The sequence below is a fragment of the Medicago sativa genome, chromosome 1 (assembly GCF_051527215.1).
Source record: "Medicago sativa cultivar Bolivia chromosome 1, Bolivia_mono, whole genome shotgun sequence".
Classification (NCBI taxonomy): Eukaryota; Viridiplantae; Streptophyta; class Magnoliopsida; order Fabales; family Fabaceae; genus Medicago; species Medicago sativa.
The window spans coordinates 19797906-19821937 of NC_140749.1; the positions used below are offsets into that span (position 1 = coordinate 19797906).

At 31.5% G+C, this 24032-nt stretch overlaps 2 protein-coding genes and 1 long non-coding RNA gene across 3 annotated transcripts; 2 read left to right on the forward strand and 1 right to left on the reverse strand.

The window, feature by feature from the left end:
* Positions 1 to 3791: 3791 nt before the first annotated feature.
* LOC146953429 (uncharacterized) lies at positions 3792 to 6190 on the forward strand. Its single transcript, XR_015010259.1, has 2 exons — positions 3792 to 3945; positions 4481 to 6190. It is a non-coding gene; the product is annotated as an uncharacterized LOC146953429 (long non-coding RNA).
* A 6093-nt stretch (positions 6191 to 12283) lies between these two features.
* On the reverse strand, positions 12284 to 13025 carry LOC146953430 (uncharacterized). The gene is made up of 2 exons (XM_085747974.1): positions 12766 to 13025; positions 12284 to 12675 (listed from the first exon to the last, which is right to left on the reverse strand). Exons 1-2 carry the CDS (start codon positions 12823 to 12825, stop codon positions 12388 to 12390), a joined length of 348 nt encoding a protein of 115 aa, XP_085604100.1. The 5' UTR covers positions 12826 to 13025; the 3' UTR covers positions 12284 to 12387.
* Positions 13026 to 18363: 5338 nt separating this feature from the next.
* LOC146953431 (oxoglutarate-dependent flavonoid 7-O-demethylase 1-like) lies at positions 18364 to 23816 on the forward strand. The gene is made up of 5 exons (XM_085709746.1): positions 18364 to 18778; positions 20214 to 20461; positions 20853 to 21092; positions 22536 to 22620; positions 23372 to 23816. Exons 1-5 carry the CDS (start codon positions 18542 to 18544, stop codon positions 23636 to 23638), a joined length of 1077 nt encoding a protein of 358 aa, XP_085565872.1. The 5' UTR covers positions 18364 to 18541; the 3' UTR covers positions 23639 to 23816.
* The last annotated feature ends 216 nt before the right edge of the window (positions 23817 to 24032 follow it).

Here is a 24032-nt window from a genome sequence, read left to right on the forward strand (position 1 = left end):
TTGACGAATGGGTTAACCACCAACACAGAACTGAATCCACATACCAAAGACTTCCTAAACAACAATAAGCATAAAAACCCTTTTGAGCATAATATTCCAAATAAGTCACAGGGTCTGAGACGGATAATAAGTCGGTGTTGGTGTATTGGAGCCTACCTTCAGCCGTGAGAACTTCAGATTTTTAAAGATTTGGAACATTAGAGAATTATAGATTAGGAATGCCAAACAAAATCATTTTCACATGAAACAACCAAAACCGCCACCACCGCTAAGACGAAGGTAGTGACAACTTTTGAAAAACCACCCACCACAACTGATGACACTCTGTCATTACTAGTTTTGTAGACACTTTTTCATGTATTTTTAAGGTAATTCATCAAGGTATTCCAGCTGAAAGCACTCAAAAACGAAGATTTCAAGCAAATGGAACACTGGAAAAATCGAGCCCCGATTTTATGAGTTCGGGCGCCGATTTTCGCAACTTTGAAATGGTTGTTTTACTGGAAAAATCGGGCCCCGGTTTGGTAAAATCGGGCCCCGATTTCAGGTTCGTCTGGACGCGTTTTTCTTATTTCGGGCCCCGATTTTGAGACTCGGTGGCCGATTTTGAGTTGCCTATTTATAGAAAATTGCGTTTCTGAATTGAAGGTTCACGTTTTTGGAGAAGAAAAGCATAGAAAACACATCGGAAGTGATCTGAAGCACGATTGGAGGAGATTCAGCAAGGAACTTTCATGAATTGTTCTTGTAATATCTCTTTTACCTTGTTTTCTTGCTTAATCATTATGTGTAACTAAACCCTCTATTGTTGGGGATGAGTAAACCTAGATGAATACCTTTGCCATGTGATTTGATTATGACTATTGATGAAACTTATTGAATTGTTTTTCTTATCTCCATGCTTAATGCTTTTATTGATTGATCACCTTTAAATTGATTTACGGTTTATATTGTGAAACGGAAGTGGAATTTATAAACGCTTGAGATAAGAGATCCTTGCCTTTGCAATCTAGGAATAGATGCAAACCCTTGGAATCGTTTGAGAATTCTTGTTTGTTCATGCTTAATTCTAATCTTCAAATTCACTAAGGAATTAGGTTTTTATTTTAGGATTAAAGGTTCTGTCACTAAGGAATTAGGGCACGAATATTGTAGAGAATTCGGTAACAATTAAATAAGTCGATTCAATTGTGATAATCAGGTTAGTATGTTTAGGTAATAATCCGGTGAAACTCATCCCCAACGCTTTTCTCTTATTAAGTTTGAACCAATTTACTTTGTTTAATTTTCATTATTGCGATAAAACAAACCTCGTAACCTTTTTGTTCGATTAAGTTACAAATACGATTCAGTAGTATAACGCGATCCTCGAGTTCGACACTCGGTCTTACCGTTTTAATTTACTACTTGCACGATTTCGTACACTTGTGAAAATCGCTATCAAGTTTTTGGCGCCGTTGCCGGGGATCACTTTGTGCTAAAAAAAAAAAGCATGATAAAAATAAGTTGTATTGTCAAATTTGCAGCTTAAAAAAAAAAAAAGAAGAATACTTCAAGATAAGTGATCAGTTGTTCAAGTTATTAATAGTTCTCTCTAGTCCCCGGATTTAATTGTGAATTGGTGTTATGGGTGTGGCGTGTTTTAGACCCGTAAGATGATGTCTAACTCCGTGTTTTTCTTAAACCTACTTTCCAAATTATCCCACCCCTAACCTAAGCCCCGTTATAACCTGAAAAGTCCTTAAAAGTGTGTACATAATATTGACTTTGATTGATTCTTAGAAATTTTTCAAGTTTTGGTAATATACATGTCGACTGAGTGAACCATGTTATATTCAAAATTGTTACGAGAAGTTGTGGAACAGATGTGTTACCAAGCAAGTTAGCTTATCATATTGCTAACAAGGGAGATGAACTTTTGACATGATCATTGGTGGGGTAAATGTTACTTCTCTGTTATTTTTCATTTTAAGTTGGTTCCTTGAGGACAAGTAACGATGCAAGTTTGGGGTTGTGATGACACTCTGTCATTATTAGTTTTGTAGACACTTTTTCATGTATTTTTAAGGTAATTCATCAAGGTATTCAAGCTGAAAGCACTCAAATACGAAGATTTCAAGCAAATGGAACACTGGAAAAATCAGGCCCCGATTTTATGAATTCGGGGCCGATTTTTGCAACTTTGAAATGGCTGTTTTACTGGAAAAATCGGGACCCGATTTTAGGTTCGTCTGGATGCGTTTTTCTTATTCCGGGCCCCGATTTTGAGACTCGGTGGCCGATTTTGAGTTGCCTATTTATAGAAAAGTGCGTTTCTGAATTAAGGGTTCACATTTTTGGAGAAGAAAAGCATAGAAAACACATCGGAAGTGATCTGAAGCACGATTGGAGGAGATTCAGCAAGGAACTTTCATGAATTGTTCTTGTAATATCTCTTTTACCTTGTTTTCTTGCTTAATCATTATGTGTAACAAAAACCTCTATTGTTGGGGATGAGTAAACCTAGATGAATACCTTTGCCATGTGATTTGATTATGACTATTGATGAAACTCATTGAATTGTTTTTCTTATCTCCATGCTTAATGCTTTTATTGATTGATCACCTTTAAATTGATTTACGGTTTATATTGTGAAACGGAAGTGGAATTTATAAACGCTTGAGATAAGAGATCCTTGCCTTTGCAATCTAGGAATAGATGCAAACCCTTGGAATCGTTTGAGAATTCTTGTTTGTTCATGCTTAATTCTAATCTTCAAATTCACTAAGGAATTAGGTTTTCATTTTAGGATTAAAGGTTCTGTCACTAAGGAATTGGGGCACGAATATTGTAGAGAATTCGGTAACAATTAAATAAGTCGATTCAATTGTGATAATCAAGATAATAGGTCTAGGTAGTAATCCGGTGAAACTCATCCCCAACGCTTTTCTCTCATTAAGTTTGAATCAATTTACTTTGCTTAATTTTCATTATTGCGATTAAACAAATCTCGTAACCTTTTGTTCAATTAAGTTATAAATCTTATTCAACAGAATACCGCAATCCTCGAGTTCGATACTCGGTCTTACCGTTTTAATTACTACTTGCACGATTTCGTACACTTGCGAAAATCGCTATCAACGACCCATTTTTCAATGGGTTTGTATCAAACAACACTTAAATCCATGGCCATCAGATAAGACTGTAGATTTGTGAAAAACAAGTACAAAAGCAGACCCTCTCAAGTTAATAACAATAGATCCATAAACAAATTTCATCGGAATGTGAATGATGAAGCTCAACCTCTATGAAAACATCGACAACCATCTAAACACACATTGACAACTCAAAGAAACAGGTATGAACAGATCCCAAACTCAAAACACACTCGTTAATGGAACCACCTCTCATCGTGGAAAATGTAACACCCCAAAATTCTTACTCTGAAAAATGAATAATATTGTGATTAATTATCATTATAATGTATATCTTTGATATGATGTGATAGTTTTCTACTTGTTTGATTTGTGTGTTTGCTTAGTAATTTACTGAAGTTCAACGATAGTAAAACTATTTAAAATATTTTATTTATTGATTTATTATTCTAATCAATATAGAAAAATGATAGTAGTTTACAATGAGTGTTTTCGGGATGATATTAGTTATGAGTTAGCAAAATAAAATTAGTTTATATTATTAGTGGGTGAAAATAATAAATGGGTGGGTTAGTAGAATAGAAGACATGAACCAATGAGTGTTAGAATAGATTGGCCCATATATAATGTATCTAGAATAAGAGACTTAAAAACCCTAACCTAACCTAACCTAAGGGAGAGAAGAATAGTTGGGTAAAGAGTAACGGCGACACTATTTGAGAGAAGAAAAACTATAATAAGCAGTATGAGTACCGTGTGTAAACGAAATTCAAAGGGACCGATCGTAACATCCAAAACGTTTGTTTCATAGGTAAGTAGAATTCATTTTTCTAGTATTATAAAGCTTTCAATATACTCTTTTATGTACTGAGTTTTAGTTTACCAGGATTTCAAATTAGTTAAATTCATTTTTTTTCATGAAATTAATGTAAGTGTTAGCGTTGCTTTGGAACTCTGATCCTTAGAAATTAAAACTATTGCTTATTGATAATTATAGGTGAATTGGGAATATTAGGTCTTTGACTTTGTAGTAGGTATATATTATAATATAATATGATACTAGTACTTCTCATATTTGGGCATAAATTTGATAGGAGCTACAACACTTATGTTATCAATAATTGTTTCGAGAAGAATTAAATTAAAGTTTCATGATGATAAGTAAAGACTATGCAATTGATGAAATAGGTATGAAACCAATTAAACTTACGATGACTATATTTATATCGATATGCAGGAAATAGTCATATTATAAAATAGGTTTTAATCTATAATATCAATGATAAATAAAATAATTTATTTTGTATTGATTTGTTTTTATTTTATTTTACTTGTAATTGATGAAGATGAGAAGCATATCAATCAGTTGTTCGAGTTCATTGTCACCATCGAGATCTCTTTATTCTCTTCTGTAGTGTGAAGGCTTCAACCCAGGTATGGGGTGAGGGAGAAGAGTTCGAGATCATGAGTGTAAATTAATTGGGATGAACGGGAAAGCCGTATTTCCCAAAGTTCATTCGGGGCTCACCACGACGGTTGTAGCCCTTTGAGAGAATAATTAATTAATGTGCAAATTTAGATGTGGGAGGTTAAAAGAAGAATTAGGAACATTATTAAGGTGTTGCTTGATTTAAATTATGTGAATATGTGGTATTTGAAGTCATGGATAAATTTGTGGGTGCTTATGCTTGATTTGCTGCAACTATTTAGATTGATGACTTATTCAATGATTGATATAGATGTGATGTTATGTATTTGAATGTAATTATTGGTATACCACATGTATATGATAACTATTGGAATATGATTATGTGTGATTTAAAGATGTGATATTCAATGATGTGCTTCTAAATGGTCATGTGTGAATGATATGTATTTTGCTAAACGTCTTTTTGATATTCTTAAATGTTGATTGATTATCATTTGATACTGTTATATTATGATGTTGATATGCTATGAATTAATATGTACTGTTTAATGTTGTTGATCATTTAAAAGTTTGAAGTTGCATAAGTCGGTCGAAGTTGCAAGAATTAAGAAGTTGTCCATGATTATGGAATTGTATAAGATGTACACGTTGTTGTATAAGTTGTAGGAAGATTGAGTTCATTGCGTGCTCATTAAAGTTGGGGGCTTTCGGCCCGGCAGCCTTGTTCTCAAATACGTTGGGGGCTTTAAGCCCAGCAGCTTTATGCTCAAACTATGTTGGGGGCTTTAGGCCCGGCAGCTTTATGCTCAAATACGTTGGGGGCTTTAAGCCCGGCAGTTTTATACTTACTTGTTGAAGAGCCTAATTACGCTCATATATGTTGTTGAATGGTACCACATGCATTTGCATATCAAGAAGTTTTACGATGATTTAAGTTGTTAAGTTGTTAAGAGTGCATTGTCAAGTTGAGTCGTGTTCTCGAGTCAAGTTGTTAAGTTGTGATGTTTTAACGAATTACTTTGTGATGTCTATTAATGTAATTGTGTGAGACGATGAAGTTGATTATTTGTTGATGTTCTTATGAAGATGGTTATTGGTGACTACATGTGTTGTGACTAGTTGGAATTGAATTGTGACATTGTGTTTGTGAAGTTTTTTTGGTTCTTAAGTTGTAATGATATTTTCTACTAATATAGATTGAGATGATATAGTATATTCTTCAAGGTTCTGAATATTATGTTTGTGATGTGAAACGACTTTGACTTAATTGCTTAGGTGTTCTTCTCTTTTTTTTTATACTATTACATGTTCTCGGAACTCACCCCTTCGTTGTTTGTGTTTGCTGGCTTGGCACTGCGGTTGCGAAACCGTAGTTATATAGGTTATGAGTCTTGGAGTCAAGTGCATGCCTTTCGTGAGGACTTGTCTTTTGTCGTCGGTTATTTTGGGGAAAAGCACTGCTCTGATAGTGACACGGGAAAAGGGGTATGCTTACTTATTTAATTTTGTGCAAGAAAACCATTGTCTATGATGTAAAATGAAATATTTTCAAAAGAAAAAGATTCGATGTTATTATTACTATAATTTTTAATGAAGTGAAATATGAATTATGTTTGTTATGAGTCAATGTGATATCCTAAATTTTGTGGAAGAATTCCTATATCATTAGAAAAGTTTTTATTTGACACTTTCCGCTGCGAATCAAAATCTATTTTTAATTAAATAATAGAAATAATTATTCTTGGGATTTAGGGTGTCACAATTGGTATCAGAGCATGTCTGTCCAATCAGGCCATGTGGGTAATGTGTTAGTCTTGTTTTCATGATTTCTTGTGTGATTGCTTGAATATTTTATTGTGTTACGTGTCTATGTTCCTTGGTTGTGGTATACGTAAAAATATGGTACAATTGTTGTGACAGTTTTGTGCTGATGCGTTTGGTGATATAATGTTGATCTGTGTTGGCGTTTGTAATTAGTCCTTGTGTAGCTTTTGTTGTTTTGCTTCAGGTTGTTTGTAGTGTGTGTTTGTTTGATGAGTTCATTAGACTGCTAAGTTGTTTCTAACTTAATATGTTCAGAGCCTTCTTGTCTTGAGTAGTGCATTGTGGTAATGTCTTTTATGTATTATGCTGTTTAACTATGAAAATATTTCAGTCTGGATTACTACGATTTGGTTATTAAGCTCCAATTTTTATTTTTTGTTTTAAAAAAATAATAATAATAAAAATAATAATAATAATAATAAAAATGAGAGAGACATTCAAACAATGGTTAGAGTAGCTTTGGGAAATCAAAAAAAAATGATGACGTGACAAAATAAAATTCTCCTTGTGTCTTGTGTAGATAGGTTACAAAATCCAATTTATTAAATAGCTTCTTGAAGTTGTATCGTCTCAACTCATTGATGAATCATTCTAGTTGTGATCTTAAAATAGTATATTCTTGTTCGATGAATAGTCATATCATTTCTCATGCCTTATTACTCATTGTGTTAGACAACTGAGTAGATCAAGTTCATTAGCACTAGTTATTTGAATTATCTTTCTGATCATTTCTTGAAGTTGTAGTAACTATGGAGTAATCTTAATGTTGTCATAAATCATGCACTTCTTGAGCTTGAATTTTTCTTTTAATAAAATGTATACGCCTGTAATTAAATGTATGCTCATGGGTGCTTATTTGTATGCCACTTTATCAATAAAGAGAACCCTCGGTCATATTCTAGTTTTGTTGATTTAATAACCTTTTGTGTTGTGTGGTGATAAAGTTTGAGGTAAGTAGTAGTGATACTTAGATAGTTAACTTGAATTTAACTCTAATTTTAGTGCTCATAGTAAATCTTGAATAATATGTCGTGAGAAGTTGTAACTGTATAATTTTGAGACCTCAAAAAAAAAAAATTGATATTCAACATAAGTAGGTAGATATTTTGTGTGCTTACAAGATTTTAGAGCTTTGTTTCAATTTTTTTATATTGCGCTTTCAAGTTTGTGCAAGGAGTCTATGTGTTATGATTTAATTCATTGTAGAAAGTGAGTTAGTGGTGTTGTAGTTGGTTCTCTATTTGTTGAAATTCATAATTTATATTTGGGTTATAGCGTATATCGTTCTGAGTGGAACTATGATGGGTTGGTAGCTGTTATTTTCATCTTCTCTGTCATAAATTTAGTGGTCTAAGCTTGGTGTTGATGTTTTATGGTTGATTTATTTGATTTTGTGATTCTTGAGGTTCTTCCTTTCGCTGTTCGGAGTCTTTAGAGAAGGAAAAAAAAAACTTGTTTTGATTTTCTGTTGTATTATTGTGACTTGTGAGGCTTATGGTGAGTTAGTGTTTATACTTTATAGTTTAATATATTTAAGCAATAATTAACTCCATTTACTTTTGTACTCTGAATTTAGAGGACGAAATTCTTTTAAGGGGGGTAGAGTTGTAACACCCCAAAATTCTTATTCTGAAAAATGAATAATATTGTGATTAATTATCATTATAAATATATTTGATATGATGTGATAGTTTTCTACTTGTTTGATTTGTGTGTTTGCTTAGTAATTTACTGAAGTTCAACGATAGTAAAGCTATTTAAAATATTTTATTTATTGATTTATTATTCTAATCAATATAGAAAAATGATAGTAGTTTACAATGAGTGTTTTTGGGATGATATTAGTTATGAGTTAGCAAAATAAAATTAGTTTATATTATTAGTGGGTGAAAATAATAAATGGGTGGGTTAGTAGAATAGAAGACATGAACCAATGAGTGTTAGAATAGATTGGCCCATATATAATGTATCTAGAATAAGAGACTTAAAAACCCTAACCTAACCTAACCTAAGGGAGAGAAGAATAGTTGGGTAAAGAGTAACGGCGACACTATTTGAGAGAAGAAAAACTATAATAAGCAGTATGAGTACCGTGTGTAAACGAAATTCAAAGGGACCGATCGCAACATCCAAAACGTTTGTTTCATAGATAAGTAGAATTCATTTTTCTAGTATTATAAAGCTTTCAATATACTGAAACTTCATTTCACTTATTCTTTGAATGTATGTTTGCTAAACATATATGGAATTGGTTAGCTGGAATTGTTAATATTTCTTTTCAGGTTCTGGATTACAGTGATATCTGGAAAATATGCAAGAGGAACTGGTCCCCTCAATGCAAAGTGGTGATTCAAGCCAGCATAATTAATATCATATCTGCGATTTGGTTCAGAAGGAATCAAGCTAGATTTCAAGACAAGCACATCCACTGGAAAATCATCATCAACAACATTATTTCTTCGGTTCATCTATCGGGCTGCCATACATCCAAAACTTCTTCTCCAGATATGACTGAATTCAGAATTCTGAAACATTTCAGAATCAACATACACCCTCCAAATGCTCCTCAGATTAAGGAAGTGATTTGGTCCCCTCCTATTTTCAACTGGATCAAAGTCAACACAGATGGTGCTGCCATTAAAAATCCTAACAAAGCTTCTGCAGGCGGAATTTTTAGAGATAAAGATGGTTTGTGTATTGGATGCTTTGCTCAGAATCTTGGAAATGTGAATGCTTTTCATGCAGAACTCATGGCTGCTATCATTGCAATGGAAATAGCTCAGAGCAGAAACTTCAACTTCCTGTGGCTGGAAACAGACTCTCAGCTAGTATATTTGGCTCTTAAATATTCTTCAATCATCCCTTGGCCCATTAGAAATAGATGGCAAAACTGTTTGAATTATGTTAACTCCATAGGTTTCATTTTCTCTCATGTATATAGAGAGGGCAATGCATGTGCAAATGGTATGGCCAATCTTGGTTTAGCATTGCCTCTTAATTTTTTGACTTGGTATAGTTTTATCCCTGAGGTAATTAGGGGGGAGTACATCATGAATAGGTTGGGTATACCTAAGTTTAGATTTGTTAATTTCTGAAAAGGTCTTGGCCTAGTCCCCCTTTTCTTTTTGTACTCCTTTTTCTCTTTTCAATGAATTCTGGTTGATGCTCTATGCATCTTCCTTTTTGCAAAAAAAAAAAAAAAAAAAAAAGCTTTCAATATACTCTTTTATGTACTGAGTTTTAGTTTACCAGGATTTCAAATTAGTTAAATTCATTTTTTTCATGAAATTAATGTAAGTGTTAGCGTTGCTTTGGAACTCTGATCCTTAGAAATTAAAACTATTGCTTATTGATAATTATAGGTGAATTGGGAATATTAGGTCTTTGACTTTGTAGTAGGTATATATTATAATATAATATGATACTAGTACTTCTCATATTTGGGCATAAATTTGATAGGAGCTACAACACTTATGTTATCAATAATTGTTTCGAGAAGAATTAAATTAAAGTTTCATGATGATAAGTAAAGACTATGCAATTGATGAAATAGGTATGAAACCAATTAAACTTACGATGACTATATTTATATCGATATGCAGGAAATAGTCATATTATAAAATAGGTTTTAATCTATAATATCAATGATAAATAAAATAATTTATTTTGTATTGATTTGTTTTTATTTTATTATACTTGTAATTGATGAAGATGAGAAGCATATCAATCAGTTGTTCGAGTTCATTGTCACCATCGAGATCTCTTTATTCTCTTCTGTAGTGTGAAGGCTTCAACCCAGGTATGGGGTGAGGGAGAAGAGTTCGAGATCATGAGTGTAAATTAATTGGGATGAACGGGAAAGCCGTATTTCCCAAAGTTCATTCGGGGCTCACCACGACGGTTGTAGCCCTTTGAGAGAATAATTAATTAATATGCAAATTTAGATGTGGGAGGTTAAAAGAAGAATTAGGAACATTATTAAGGTGTTGCTTGATTTAAATTATGTGAATATGTGGTATTTGAAGTCATGGATAAATTTGTGGGTGCTTATGCTTGATTTGCTGCAACTATTTAGATTGATGACTTATTCAATGATTGATATAGATGTGATGTTATGTATTTGAATGTAATTATTGGTATACCACATGTATATGATAACTATTGGAATATGATTATGTGTGATTTAAAGATGTGATATTCAATGATGTGCTTCTAAATGGTCATGTGTGAATGATGTGTATTTTGCTAAACGTCTTTTTGATATTCTTAAATGTTGATTGATTATCATTTGATACTGTTATATTATGATGTTGATATGCTATGAATTAATATGTACTGTTTAATGTTGTTGATCATTTAAAAGTTTGAAGTTGCATGAGTCGGTCTAAGTTGCAAGAATTAAGAAGTTGTCCATGATTATGGAATTGTATAAGATGTTCACGTTGTTGTCTAAGTTGTAGGAAGATTGAGTCCATTGCGTGCTCATTAAAGTTGGGGGCTTTAGACCCGGCAGCCTTGTGCTCATTAAAGTTGGGGGCCCTAGGCCCGGCAGCCTTGTGCTCAAATACGTTGGGGGCTTTAAGCCCGGCAGCTTTATGCTCAAACTATGTTGGGGGCTTTAGGCCCGGCAGCTTTATGCTCAAATACGTTGGGGGCTTTAAGCCCGGCAGCTTTATGCTCACTTGTTGAAGAGCCTAATTACGCTCATATATGTTGTAGAATGGTACCACATGCATTTGCATATCAAGAAGTTTTACGATGATTTAAGTTGTTAAGTTGTTAAGAGTGCATTGTCAAGTTGAGTCGTGTTCTCAAGTCAAGTTGTTAAGTTGTGATGTTTTAACGAATTACTTTGTGATGTCTATTAATGTAATTGTGTGAGACGATGAAGGTGATTATTTGTTGATGTTCTTATGAAGATGGTTATTGGTGACTACATGTGTTGTGACTAGTTGGAATTGAATTGTGACATTGTGTTTGTGAAGTTTTTTTGGTTCTTAAGTTGTAATGATATTTTCTACTAATATAGATTGAGATGATATAGTATATTCTTCAAGGTTCTGAATATTATGTTTGTGATGTGAAACGACTTTGACTTAATTGCTTAGGTGTTCTTCTCATTTTTTTTATACTATTACATGTTCTCGGAACTCACCCCTTCGTTGTTTGTGTTTGCTGGCTTGGCCCTGCGGTTGTGAAACCGTAGTTATATAGGTTATGAGTCTTGGAGTCAAGTGCATGCCTTTCGTGAGGACTTGTCTTGTGTCGTCGGTTATTTTGGGGAAAAGCACCGCTCTGATAGTGACACGGGAAAAGGGATATGCTTACTTATTTAATTTTGCGCAAGAAAACCATTGTCTATGATGTAAAATGAAATATTTTCAAAAGAAAAAGATTCGATGTTATTATTACTATAATTTTTAATGAAGTGAAATATGAATTATGTTTGTTATGAGTCAATGTGATATCCTAAATTTTGTGGAAGAATTCCTATATCATTAGAAAAGTTTTTATTTGACACTTTCCGCTGCGAATCAAAATCTATTTTTAATTAAATAATAGAAATAATTATTCTTGGGATTTAGGGTGTCACAGAAAACATGTGAGAGGTCAAAGCACCCTTGATGACTAAGGTAAAGCACACCAACAAGGCTAGGGGCTACATCAGGTCTAAGGCGTTTGGATTGAATGGGAGAGTGGATGGTGGATTTGGCGGAAAACGACTTGGGGTTGAATGAGAAAAGAGACAAGTCTAAGACAAATGAAGTACATGATTCTAGTAAAATTAGAATTAGTAGTAGGTTTATATTTTGATAAAGATTCTAATGGTACGTGTAATATCTATTGCTTCAAATCGTCAAATTTTAGCTGTGACTTTCGATAGAATAGATATATAAGAAAAGTTTATTATGAGTTTTATTCAGATCGATGAGTTTTATTCAATTGCATCTTACATTTAGATAGCAATAAAACCACTAGATAGTTTCAAATAACATCTGATCAATTGAGTTCAGCAATCTTAGTATCAATCTCTTTCAGTTTCTTATCAACCACCTCAGCAAAGTCATTCGAATCTTCAGCAGTCTTCAAGTTGGCTAGCATATCGGGGTTGTGCAAGCACCCCATCATAAGAAGATTCAGCTCATTCTCACGATTTTCCTGTCTTTGCCTTTCCAATTGGCCCATAGCTTCAGCAATCCTCTGGAGGATGGAATTCTGTTGGTTCACAAAATTCATTTCATCTATAACAGATGAACTCGTATTCCCCTCAATCACTTGGTTGGCTACCTGTGGATCATGCGAGGCCTATTTATTAGGTAAAAATATTGGAAATTATAACAATTACTGAAATATCATAAACATTTGTGATTTTCTCACCTTCTTTGAGCCACCCATCTTTCTTTTAGGACCGACAGGTTTTTGCTTCTTCCCAGTCATGATCACTCACAATTGAAAATAAAGTAACAAAAAACCAGATTTTTTGCCTGTGTTATTTCCGTTGATCGGTACGGCTTTTATAGGGATATATCTACTACCTCATTAAGTTTTTGTTTGGACAATAGATATATTTTCCATTTTAAAAAGAAAGATATTTATGAATATATTATTCACCTATTTTTTTAGAGACTATTTGCATATTTTATAATATCTATGTTTGTGTGTTATATTAAAAACTATAACTTTTTCAACAAAAAAAAAAATTGACTTTTTTTCTTTAATTTTTTTAGGAAAAAATAACTTTTTCCTTAAATACATGTTTATATATTTTCATTAGAAAGTTTTCTAATATTAAGGAAATTGTTTTCAACTTTTTAAATTTTTTAGGAAAAAATAACTTTTTCCTTAAATACATGTTTATATATCTTTATTAAAAATATAGATATACATTAAATTTCTTATATTATATTAAGTATTTATTTAATTTAATAATTGTTATTATAATATCTAAAAAATTAATTGAAATATTAATTGTTGATTAATTAAAGGGATGTCACGTTGAATGTAATTAAGTTGATAAACATTTTTTTACATAATATATTTTATTTTGGAATAAATCAACTCTTTTACAATATATATTATTATCCACTAGCGAAAAAACGGACACTCTTTTATAAATTATATCGATTTTTTTATGAAATTTTGATTTTGATTAAAAGTAAAAAATAAGTGTTTTTTGCTTTTAAGTTATAACAAATCAAACTAACCATGGTCCTCGTGAGCTTAGCTCAGTTAATAGGGACAATGCATAATATATGCAAGGTTCGGGGTTCAACCTCGACCACCACAAAAAAAAAATTCAAACTATCATGATTATCTATTTCAATTACACCAAGAATATAACAAACAAATATAATCTAAATCTTTTTTTTTTAATGACACCAACAACAATCTTTATTATAAAAAAAAAGTTATTTAAGGGTATAATTGAAATAATAAAAATATTAAGTAAGTTATACTCATATAGTTTGTTACATTTTTTTAATGATATAAAAGGAAAAAAAAACTTGACATAAATATTTGTATTATAAAACAAATTGTTTAAGGGTATAATTGAAATAATGAAAACGTAAGTATAGATATATTCATCTTGTTTGTTGCATTTTCTAAAGGATAAATATGAGAAGAAATGACCTGAACACCAAGGGTACAAGCATTATGCCATATGTTCCTAAGCGCCGGCGGTAACGTATGCAACCAAACTGAATCCTGAAATGAATGCCCCATATAAGCCAATCTATCGGCGCAGCAGTTACCTTCGCGGTAAATATGTGAAGAGATGACCTAAGCACCAAGGGTACAAGCATTATACCATCTGTTCCTAAACGTTACCGGGACTAAATAAGCGTTCCTAAAAATCATCAGGGCACTGGTGGAGTCGCTCTCTAGCCAAATATTCATCCACCCATTGTGAGCTGCGTACTCAATGGCAAAGATGAAACCAAGAATCTCAGAGTGAAAAACAGAGGAATTACCAAGGTTACACGAGAAGACCACGATTATCTATTTCAATGATACCAACAATATAAACAAAATATAATCTAAATTCTTTTTTTAATGACAACAACAACAATCTTTATTATAGAAAAAGTTGTTTAAGGGTATAATTGAGATAATAAAAAAGTAAGTATAGTTATACTCATTTAGTTTTAACAGCATGCATAACATTGCATAAGAACTAAAATAAAAAGAATTAAAGAATGATAACTTTTGAGTAATTCTTTTCTTGTTGGTAGCATATGTCTTGTACAATTTATTTTATAATATTAGTTGACCCCTTACACCAACATTTTAGGTACCAAAGAAGAAATGAAGTATGCTTTGGTGTTCTTGCTTGAAGCGCGTACAGGGATAAAATTGGGTTTTTGATTTAATTGTAATTTTTAAAATGTTTGAATGACGTTTATTTTAAGAGCTTTAATAAGAAATGTTATTCAAGTTTTTCTTATAAGGAGAATTAGGCGTAAAGTCTTGGATCAAAATCCAGGACGTTACAGTTTAAATCTACTTTTTAACATTTGATGAAATAATTAACTTAAAAAATCTGAATTAATTTGTAGGCTTTTTATTATAAAGAACTATATTATAGTATATTATAAAGAATCCAAAAAAAATTTGTCTAAAACAAAATTTGTTTAATGAATCCAAAAAAACAAAATTTGCTTATAAATGTGACCGGAGAAAATATGGTTCCATCCTACAGGTTCCCCTCCAAAAGTTCCCTAACTCAAAAGACATTGGAATTCCAAGGAGTTCTGTGTTGGGTCATCCCCCCACCTTTATTAATGATCCACTTTGCATGATGTATGCTCCTACAGTAAGATTGGGTCTATGGCCAATTGGAGCATTAAGGACATCTGAGTTACGAAAATATCTATATTTAAGGCATTTTGCTAATAGGGTGTTAGGGTTGGTATGAATCCGCCATACCTATTTGGTCATTAAAATCTATGTTCTAAATCTCATGCCTAGCTCCATCAAGATCTCTCCATACTAGCCCACCAAAAACTGCAAATGAAACTAAAGGAAAGAGGAAACAACTCCTAACATAGATCGATATAGTCTGGGCCACAGCCTTAATGAGTATACTGCTTGCAAATTTTGTCTGGAATTTTGTTATATTTTAACTAATGTATCTTTTTATTTGTTAGACATCCATTATTAATGCATCACCTTAATTTAATGAAATCACATGGAGGAAACCTGTATTTTTTTGACAGCAAATATAAACATGGTGGAAACCTAGAAATTACGACACTTTTTATTTTTCTATTTAATTTTTTTTCCTTAAAAATTAATTAAATTATTGTTTAAAAAATAATGTTTTATGAGTCAACTATTGTAACATTTTTTTTTAAAATGAAAAGAGCATGTTTGTAGCATTTTCACTAATAATAAGAGTGAGATACACAATAATAAATATTGGGACTAGCTGATAATGCGGCAATCTCAGCAACGATGTGAGCTGCCTCATTTGTTTGTCTCCTGTTAAATTTGACGTTAAAGAACCCACTTGGGTTGGCCTAGTGGTATTGGCTTGGGACCTGGGAGTGTGCTCCTCCTCAAGGTCTCAGGTTCGATTCCCTCTGGTGTCAATTTAGGTGGGTTAGTTTAGCTTCTTCAAAAAAAATATTCCCTATGGTGTCAATTTAGGTGGGTTAGTTTAGCTTCTTCAAAAAAAAAATTAAACGTTAAAGTTTGAGTGTGTCGAAGAGACTTTGACATGCTGAAATCACTTGGCCAAATTATGTAACATCAACCCGGCGATAGTGGAAGGCGTATGTTGTAATCTTCAAATCCAAGGTGAAATTAAAATTGTCAAATTGCATGTCACTTAGCCGTTATAAAGCGTGGAAAAATCCTAGAGCTTCTCCTACGACAAGAGAAGACATAGGAGAGATAGATACAGTTTTAGCCAGCACAAAGTCTAACATTTTTAAAACTAATAATAATAATAATAATAAAATACATAGTAAATATGTTATTATATTTTCCCTTTATTATATTTCAATGGGCTATCATTTTTTTGTCAAATAGCCTAACGGCTAGAATTTCACATTCTAACATGAAATATAGGTTCAAAAACCGAAGTTCAAACCTCAACATTTATATATAGAGTCAGGATCCGTTGACACGAGGTGTCAACGAATTCGTTGACACCAAATCTCAACCATCAATCTCATTTAATCCAACGATTCATATTTATTTACTTGAAATCTCACATGATCACTGCTTCACTTAATCTTTGCTTTGCTTTGCCCGATTCCTGCATCACACAATTTCAAGTTTCATGGATCTTTGTTATCTCTCTCCTTTTTCTAGATTTCAACCTCCCTACCATCAATCTCTTATTCCAAATAAAAATTACATCTTCTCCATTTCAATCCAATCTAAAATTTGGGAATTCTAGTAACGAGGGAGAATTGTGATTTATTCAACAAATTCCAGAAGATTGATCAATATAATAATAGTATGTGATTTATTCAACAGAATTCATCAAAATTTGCCCAATTACATTTTTTCCTAGCAGGTGTAGCAACGAGCATTTGTTAGTTAGAAACATGAATGAATTTGTATACACGTGATTTGTCAAAAGGAAAATTATATGGTGAAGTCATGAAAATGACTTTTTTGGTCAAGTTAACACTATAACATCAAAATTGTAGTGAGTAACACCCCCACTGTTTGTACAATGGCATCAAAAGTTCAGTCCCCATAGTATTATCAATTCATCAGATTAACAAGACTACATTTGATCTAATTATATCCTACCTTGTTTTAAGTGTAACACCCCACAAAGTGTAACACTTAAGACTATCACATAATATCATCAACTCTGCTTGCATGTTAAAGATGCCAACGAAAAAAGAGTACATGTAAGTCCAAGATGTTGCAAGCATTACTAGATGAATTACTATTGATCATTAATCAATAATCAACAATTTAGAAATGAATCAAACATTAAGATCAAAATTAACTTTTCCAAAAAAGTCAGTTTCCTAACTGCACCATAGAAGCTCCCTTGTCAAAATTATGATTGATCAATATAGTGGATTATTTTAGAGACTCAATTGCCAAACCTAAAATCCCACAAATACAATAAAACTCATCAAAAACACCCCTAGAAGATTCACTACCTTTGTCCCATGTTGCTATTGTTTTCATAAATTTTGGTATAATATATCTTTATGGCCTGGAATCCATACGAGAAATTAACTAAGTGGGGATAGAGATTCTTACAAGAATAATATTAACACGGGTGAGTGTGGCATCATCGAAAAAATAATAATTCCACAAGAAAAAAACCATGTTTTTTGATGATTGAAAAAATTATAGCATGTGATTAGAGAAAGGATACTCAAAAAATAGAAACCTGAATTCATTATGAGTGGTTGGATTAAATAAGATTGATGGTTGAGATTTGGTGTCAACGAATTCATTGACACCTGGTGTCAACGGATCCTAACTCTTATACATATTATGCAATGTACATACGCAAGGTTGGCCCTCAGGGTGGGGTGGATGGGAGGGGCGGCAACTCAAGACACTATTTTTTTAGCGGCACTAAACTTATTGTTTACTTAATAGTTAGTACTATGTAGATATATATTTGTTAACTCGCTTTAATTAATTCTATTAAAAATATAATTCTAGACAACATTATTTATGAATTAATCTTTTGCAACAAAAAATTAAAAGAACACAATTTATTGATTCACACGTAGCACCAAAAATCTTACGCCTAACCATATTCATATCAACTAAGTAATGTCCACGGATATATCTATTTTTCTTTTTTGTTGATGGAAATAGGCTGTCACATCTTAGACATAAGGAAAAAATTGGATCATATATCCGTGGCTGCTCGTGAAATTAAGACCCCCTATCTATGCCATGTGCATAACAGCAGAAGGAATTAATAAAATTATTTTGTATGTCCAAACCTTAATTGCAGGATACACATTATGACATTATTGAATTAAATTCTTTGTTATATCCATAGTCAATGGAAAGCTAAGCCTCAACCATCAATCCTTCATTCCAAATAAAATAATAATAATAATATACAACCTGTCTTATAATTTTTTTGTTCACACCATTCTCAATAGTGTATATAGAAGAGAACATCGATGTGAGCCTTAGAATTTGTGGAGCTATGGAACAAAAACCAGGAGAATTAGGATCCTCTCTTGTTTTTCCTTCTGTGAAAGAATTAAGCAGTGTTCCAGAGAGATATGTGCGTAAGGATATTGACTACCCTACAATTGTGTCTAACACAGATTCTTTGCCACAGCTTCCTGTCATTGACCTTAGCAAATTATTGTCTGAAGAAGTGAAAGGTCCTGAATTGGAGAAGCTTGATATTGCATGCAAAGAATGGGGTTTCTTCCAGGTTAGTGTAATTTCATGTTTGTTTGCTCAACTAGCAATGTTGTTATTTGACTTATTGTTAGGTTAGACATTTAAACTTAAGGGTTTGTTTAAGTTTTAGGTGATGTATGTTATTTCATCTATAGATGAAGATGAAATTTATGAAGTTTTAGGTTTTGTTTAAGTTTTCTATCAAAAAAAAAAGGTTTTGTTTAAGTTTTTTTTTTTTATGTGATTCTATTTTTGCAGGAGTGGTTTTAAGGAGAGTTTTTTTGCCTAATAATTTATTATATATAAACATTGAATTTCAACAATTAAATTGTTAAATCAAAAGTTCTTATTTAGTAAAATAACTCTACAATTTTGTTGTAAAATTTGTAAACTATTTGACATTTCATTAAAAAAAATCGCATAAAAAGTTTTTTAAGTCAACTATAAGATTATATTGTTATAAACTTTTAATTTATATAAAATTTTGTGTGTTTGATGATTGATAATTTGATATAATATGACAACAATTACATTTTTGTGTGTTTTTTGATGGTAAAAATTCTTAAATGTTTTAAAAAAATCGAGAATTTCAAATATGACCTAAAAATAATAATTTTGAATTCCTTATGTGCTTTATAAAATATAAATCTCAAGTTGGTCCTTATAGGTTTTAAAAATTTACACATTAATACCTGTTTATTTTTTGAAATTTACAAATTGGTCCATATATTTTTCAAATTTTTTAACTTTGTCCCTCTTTTAAATTTCAAAAAATTGCAAAATATGTAGTCCTATAAATTTTCAAAATTAGAAATCAATTCCTATAAATTATCAACAAACATTAATTTGATCCCTATAAATTATCAGGAAACTTTATATTAATTGATCCAACAAAAAACAAATGAAGGGACTTGACAAAAAATATGAAGGGAATTCAATTGAGACATGTAAATTTTTTAGAGTTCTAATTTTTCGAAAAATTTCAATTACTCTATCCAAGCACATTCTTTTTTTTTTTTTTTTGGTCAAGCTATCCAAGCTCATTCTAAACGACAGTTAAAAGAAATCGAGGCTAAAATTAAGAGAATAATTTTGATATAAGGTCAATGTAAAACTTTTTAGACTGCAATTCAGTTATATATATATATATATATATATATATATATATATATATATATATATATATATATATATATATATATATATATATATATATATATATATATATATACACTATCCATTTGTATGACTATTATGTTAGATGTGATGATTGATAAAAAAAAATAGAGTTGGATATGATGAAAAGCAAATATTTTTTAAAGATCAAATGATTATATGATTGAGTGACTATAAAATACATACACAAAGTCGGTAAATACAAATGAATTAAATAAAATTGTGTATTATATTTATTGCACCAAACATGGAGTAATGTAACACAATAAAATTGTGGTTATGTGTAACAGCTGATTAATCACGGACATAGCATGGAAATGCTAGAAGATGTGAAGATAGGTGCTCGAGAACTTTTCAATCTTTCAATGGAAGAGAAAAGTAAGCTTTGGCAAAAACCAGGAGATATGGAAGGGTTTGGTAAAATGGTTGATGTGTATGAAGATGAACCATTAGATTGGGTAGATTTGTTCTACATTTTCACACTTCCTTCCCACTTAAGGAAGCCTCACTTGTTCCCTAATTTACCACTGCCATTTAGGTGTTTTTCTATCTTCATTTCCCTTTTTTCAATATAAATATGTTTTTCATTAAACAAAATTAGTTGTTTGTTTATTTTATTATTTTAAGAGTTTAATATTACCATGGTAAATATTTGATTATTTAGTTTATAAAGATAAAATATCAAATTATGTTTATCACGATGTTATGTGAAAATATTTTTTTTAATTGATTCACGCACTCTACAATGTTACTGAAATAAAATGATATATGTCGGTGGATTTTTTATCGGATTATTTTTGTTTTAACCCTTCGATTTTTAGATCAAATGATATAATTTTTCCTCTTCCACCCCATGCACAAATTCACTTTGTCTATTTGCTGAAAATTACATTGCATTGATAATAATTAGTTAATATTGGTTGATACAGGGAAAATTTTGAGGCTTATTGTATAAAGAATAGAGAACTTGCCATGAACATTTATGTTCTTATAGGGAAAGCACTTGGTATAAACTCAAATGATATTATAGAGTCATTAGGAGAAGGAGGCCAATCAATTAGGGTCAACTACTATCCTCCTTGCCCTAAACCAGAGAATGTCCTTGGCCTCAAGGCTCATACTGATGGGTCTGCCCTTACCATCCTTTTCCAAAACAATGAAGTGGAAGGACTCCAAATAGGGCTGGAAATGAGTCGAGTCGAGTCGAACTTGTCTGAGCTCGACTCGACTCGATAAGAATTGGTTCGGCTCGAAACTCGACTCGAGTTCGTGACGAATCTTTTTCTTAGCTCGAATTCGACTCGTTTCAAGTTCGTGAACAGCTCGGTTCAGCTCGTTAGGTTCAGTTCGTTTGCTCGAATCACATAATTTAATATTTTTTTTATAAAAAAAAATGTCATTTTTTTATCCTTCAAAATATAAAAAAATGGATATTTTGGTAGTTTTAGATTAGATGATATTTTGGTATAATTGCAAAATGGATATTGATATTTTTCGATTCGAAAGTGTTTTGATTGTTGGGTGGGCATGAAAAATCACAATTGCAAGATCATAACAATATTTAAAAACTTAAAAAAAGTAACCAAATAAAGACATCGAAACAATATGAAGAAACTATAAATTATAGTTAGAGCAAAACTATACATATGAAATTGAGAGTGACAAATCATAATACTACTAAAACTAGCAAATCGAGAGGAAATGATAGGAGTTTTTCTCTCCCGAGCATTGTGTTTTTTCAAATGACAATTTTTTTTTACTATAAGATCTATAATCAGCATTTTTTTTTACAATACTCTACAATGGCATTGCTTTAATGCTTAACTATAAGGTATATTATAGATCTTATCTTAAGAAAAAGGTATATTTGAAAGAAAAAAAATGAAACAATAGAGAGGAAAAGGCAGCTATAACCATCAGAACTCAGAAGGTGAAGCGGTGTAGAAGAATATATAGACAACAATAAGTCAATAACCATCAACAAGCGGTGTAGAAGAATAGGCAGCACAAGGGATGAGACTAGCAGTCTAGCACCATGGATAGAAACAGTAGTGTTGAGCCATATTTGCAAAAGTTATTTTTTGCTGCATTTGAACGACATGGAGATGAGGAGTTGATGAATTGCCTTTTTGCATTCCACTTTGATTTGGAGAAAAGGACAGAGAAAATTTTATTTTAATGGAAAGGAGGGTCAAGATGAGAATAAAGGTTCACGTCTAGGATAATGGTGCATAGTTAATAGCATCATTATTATTTTTTATTTGGGAACGAGAAGTTAAAAAGACTCTTCCTTCAAAAAAAAGTTAACAAGACTCTAAGAAAATTATCAAGTAGGTTTAAAAAAAGTTGAAGTTATCTTTTATAAAAAAAGTTAAATTTAAGGTATATAATTTTAAAAAAAAAAATTAATTTAAGTATTATATATATAATCGAGTCGGTTCATGAACCAAACGAGTCGAACTATGTATAGTTCAAGTTCGGCTCGTTTAATTAACGAACTTAATTTTCAGTTCATGTTCGGTTCATTTGGTTCATGAACCAAGTTCAACGAATCAATTCTCGAATCGAGTTTCGAACTATGTTCGAGTTGGCTCGGTTCATTGCCAGCCCTAACTCCAAATAAAAAAAGATGGAACATGGATTAGTGTTAAGCCTCTCCCAAATGCTTTCATCGTTAGTATTGGAGATGTTTTGGAGGTAAGTGATTCATATTTTATATGTGGAATGAAATTAATTTTAGAATCATAAAATTAATTGAGTATTTGCATATTTTGCTTCTATTAAGAAAAAATAATTCTTACTCAAAAATGGCTTTCTAACTTTTTTTTTTTTGACTAAAAAAATGGATTCTAACTTAAACATCAGTATTAGGGTTTTCATTGGGAGGAAACAATAACTTCAAAAAACAGTCATTTCATCTAGTGTAGCTCATCAAGCCAAACTACAAAAACAGGTTCACTAGGGTAACATGTATGCATATGATGGTTGTTCTTTTGACCTCCCTATTTGCTCAAAAGTCTATAAAACAATGTTCACAGATATCTACCGAGAGGTTTATAAAACAACTAAAGTCATTCAAAGTTACGAAACGAATGGCTTTAGGCCAAAAGATAAAAACCTTAGGTATATTAGACACATTTTTGGACCCAACTCAAACTAAAAAGTAAAAACACACAAGTCCACTCTGAGTTTCCCTAAAAAAAAAAAAATAGTCCACTCTGAATTAGTCTTAACCATAATTTTACCAAACAAATATCTTATTTCTCTAAAATTTTGCATAAAATATGGACTTAGTCTACACCTAACCAAAATGGCTTTATTTTTTGGGCATCTATAATGGAGGGTCAAAACTGATATCACCATTTTGTGTATATATCATAATTTATCGTGGAATTAATTATTTATTTTTTTAGGGAATTAATATATTCTAATGTCATCTTTGTAACAGATAGTGACAAATGGTATATATAAGAGCACGACACACAGAGCTATAGTAAACTCACAAAAAGAGAGGCTATCCATAGCAGCATTTTACGGCCCAGAATGGAGTGCAAATATAAGTCCAATATCATCTCTTGTAACTCCAGAAACACCAGCATTGTTTAAAACAATTGGTGTAGCAGATTTCTACAAGGGGTTACTTTCACCAGAAAATCATGGGAAATCATACATACATGATGTTTTGATGATCCAAAATGAAGACATCAAAGACTAGCTCATGGAAAGTGGAATTGAAGAATTTGTTTGTTTGGTAAAGATATTCAATAAATAATAATGCAATTCTTGACTTTGGGGGAAAACTAATTAGTAATTTTATTCAATTCTTTATAATGTAATTAAGAAAATAATTGTGTTTCTTTTTTTTTTTAATAAAAAATAATTGTGTTACTTAATATGTTAGTTTCTTTTATTAAATTTTTATGGAATTTTGTTTATTCGGGATGACGAGGATCGAACCTACAACAACTAGTTCTTACATGACCAATGTTGAGGTGTGATAATGGCGAAATTTGTTTTATGATATTAAAAATATTTTTTTTTGTACAAGGTGATGTTAAAAAATAATTCATTAAAATGGTATCTGAATTAGTTGAATGATACATTTTTTT

Excerpts from the sequence above, each read along its gene's own strand:
- LOC146953431 (XM_085709746.1), top strand. The coding sequence starts at position 18,542 with ATGGAACAAAAACCAGGAGAATTAGGATCCTCTCTTGTTTTTCCTTCT. Across the intron at positions 18,779-20,213 it reads AAGAATGGGGTTTCTTCCAG|CTGATTAATCACGGACATAG; the intron begins GTTAGTGTAATT and ends TATGTGTAACAG. Across the intron at positions 22,621-23,371 it reads GTATTGGAGATGTTTTGGAG|ATAGTGACAAATGGTATATA; the intron begins GTAAGTGATTCA and ends TCTTTGTAACAG.
- LOC146953430 (XM_085747974.1), bottom strand. The coding sequence starts at position 12,825 with ATGACTGGGAAGAAGCAAAAACCTGTCGGTCCTAAAAGAAAGATGGGT. Across the intron at positions 12,676-12,765 it reads AGATGGGTGGCTCAAAGAAG|GTAGCCAACCAAGTGATTGA; the intron begins GTGAGAAAATCA and ends CATGATCCACAG.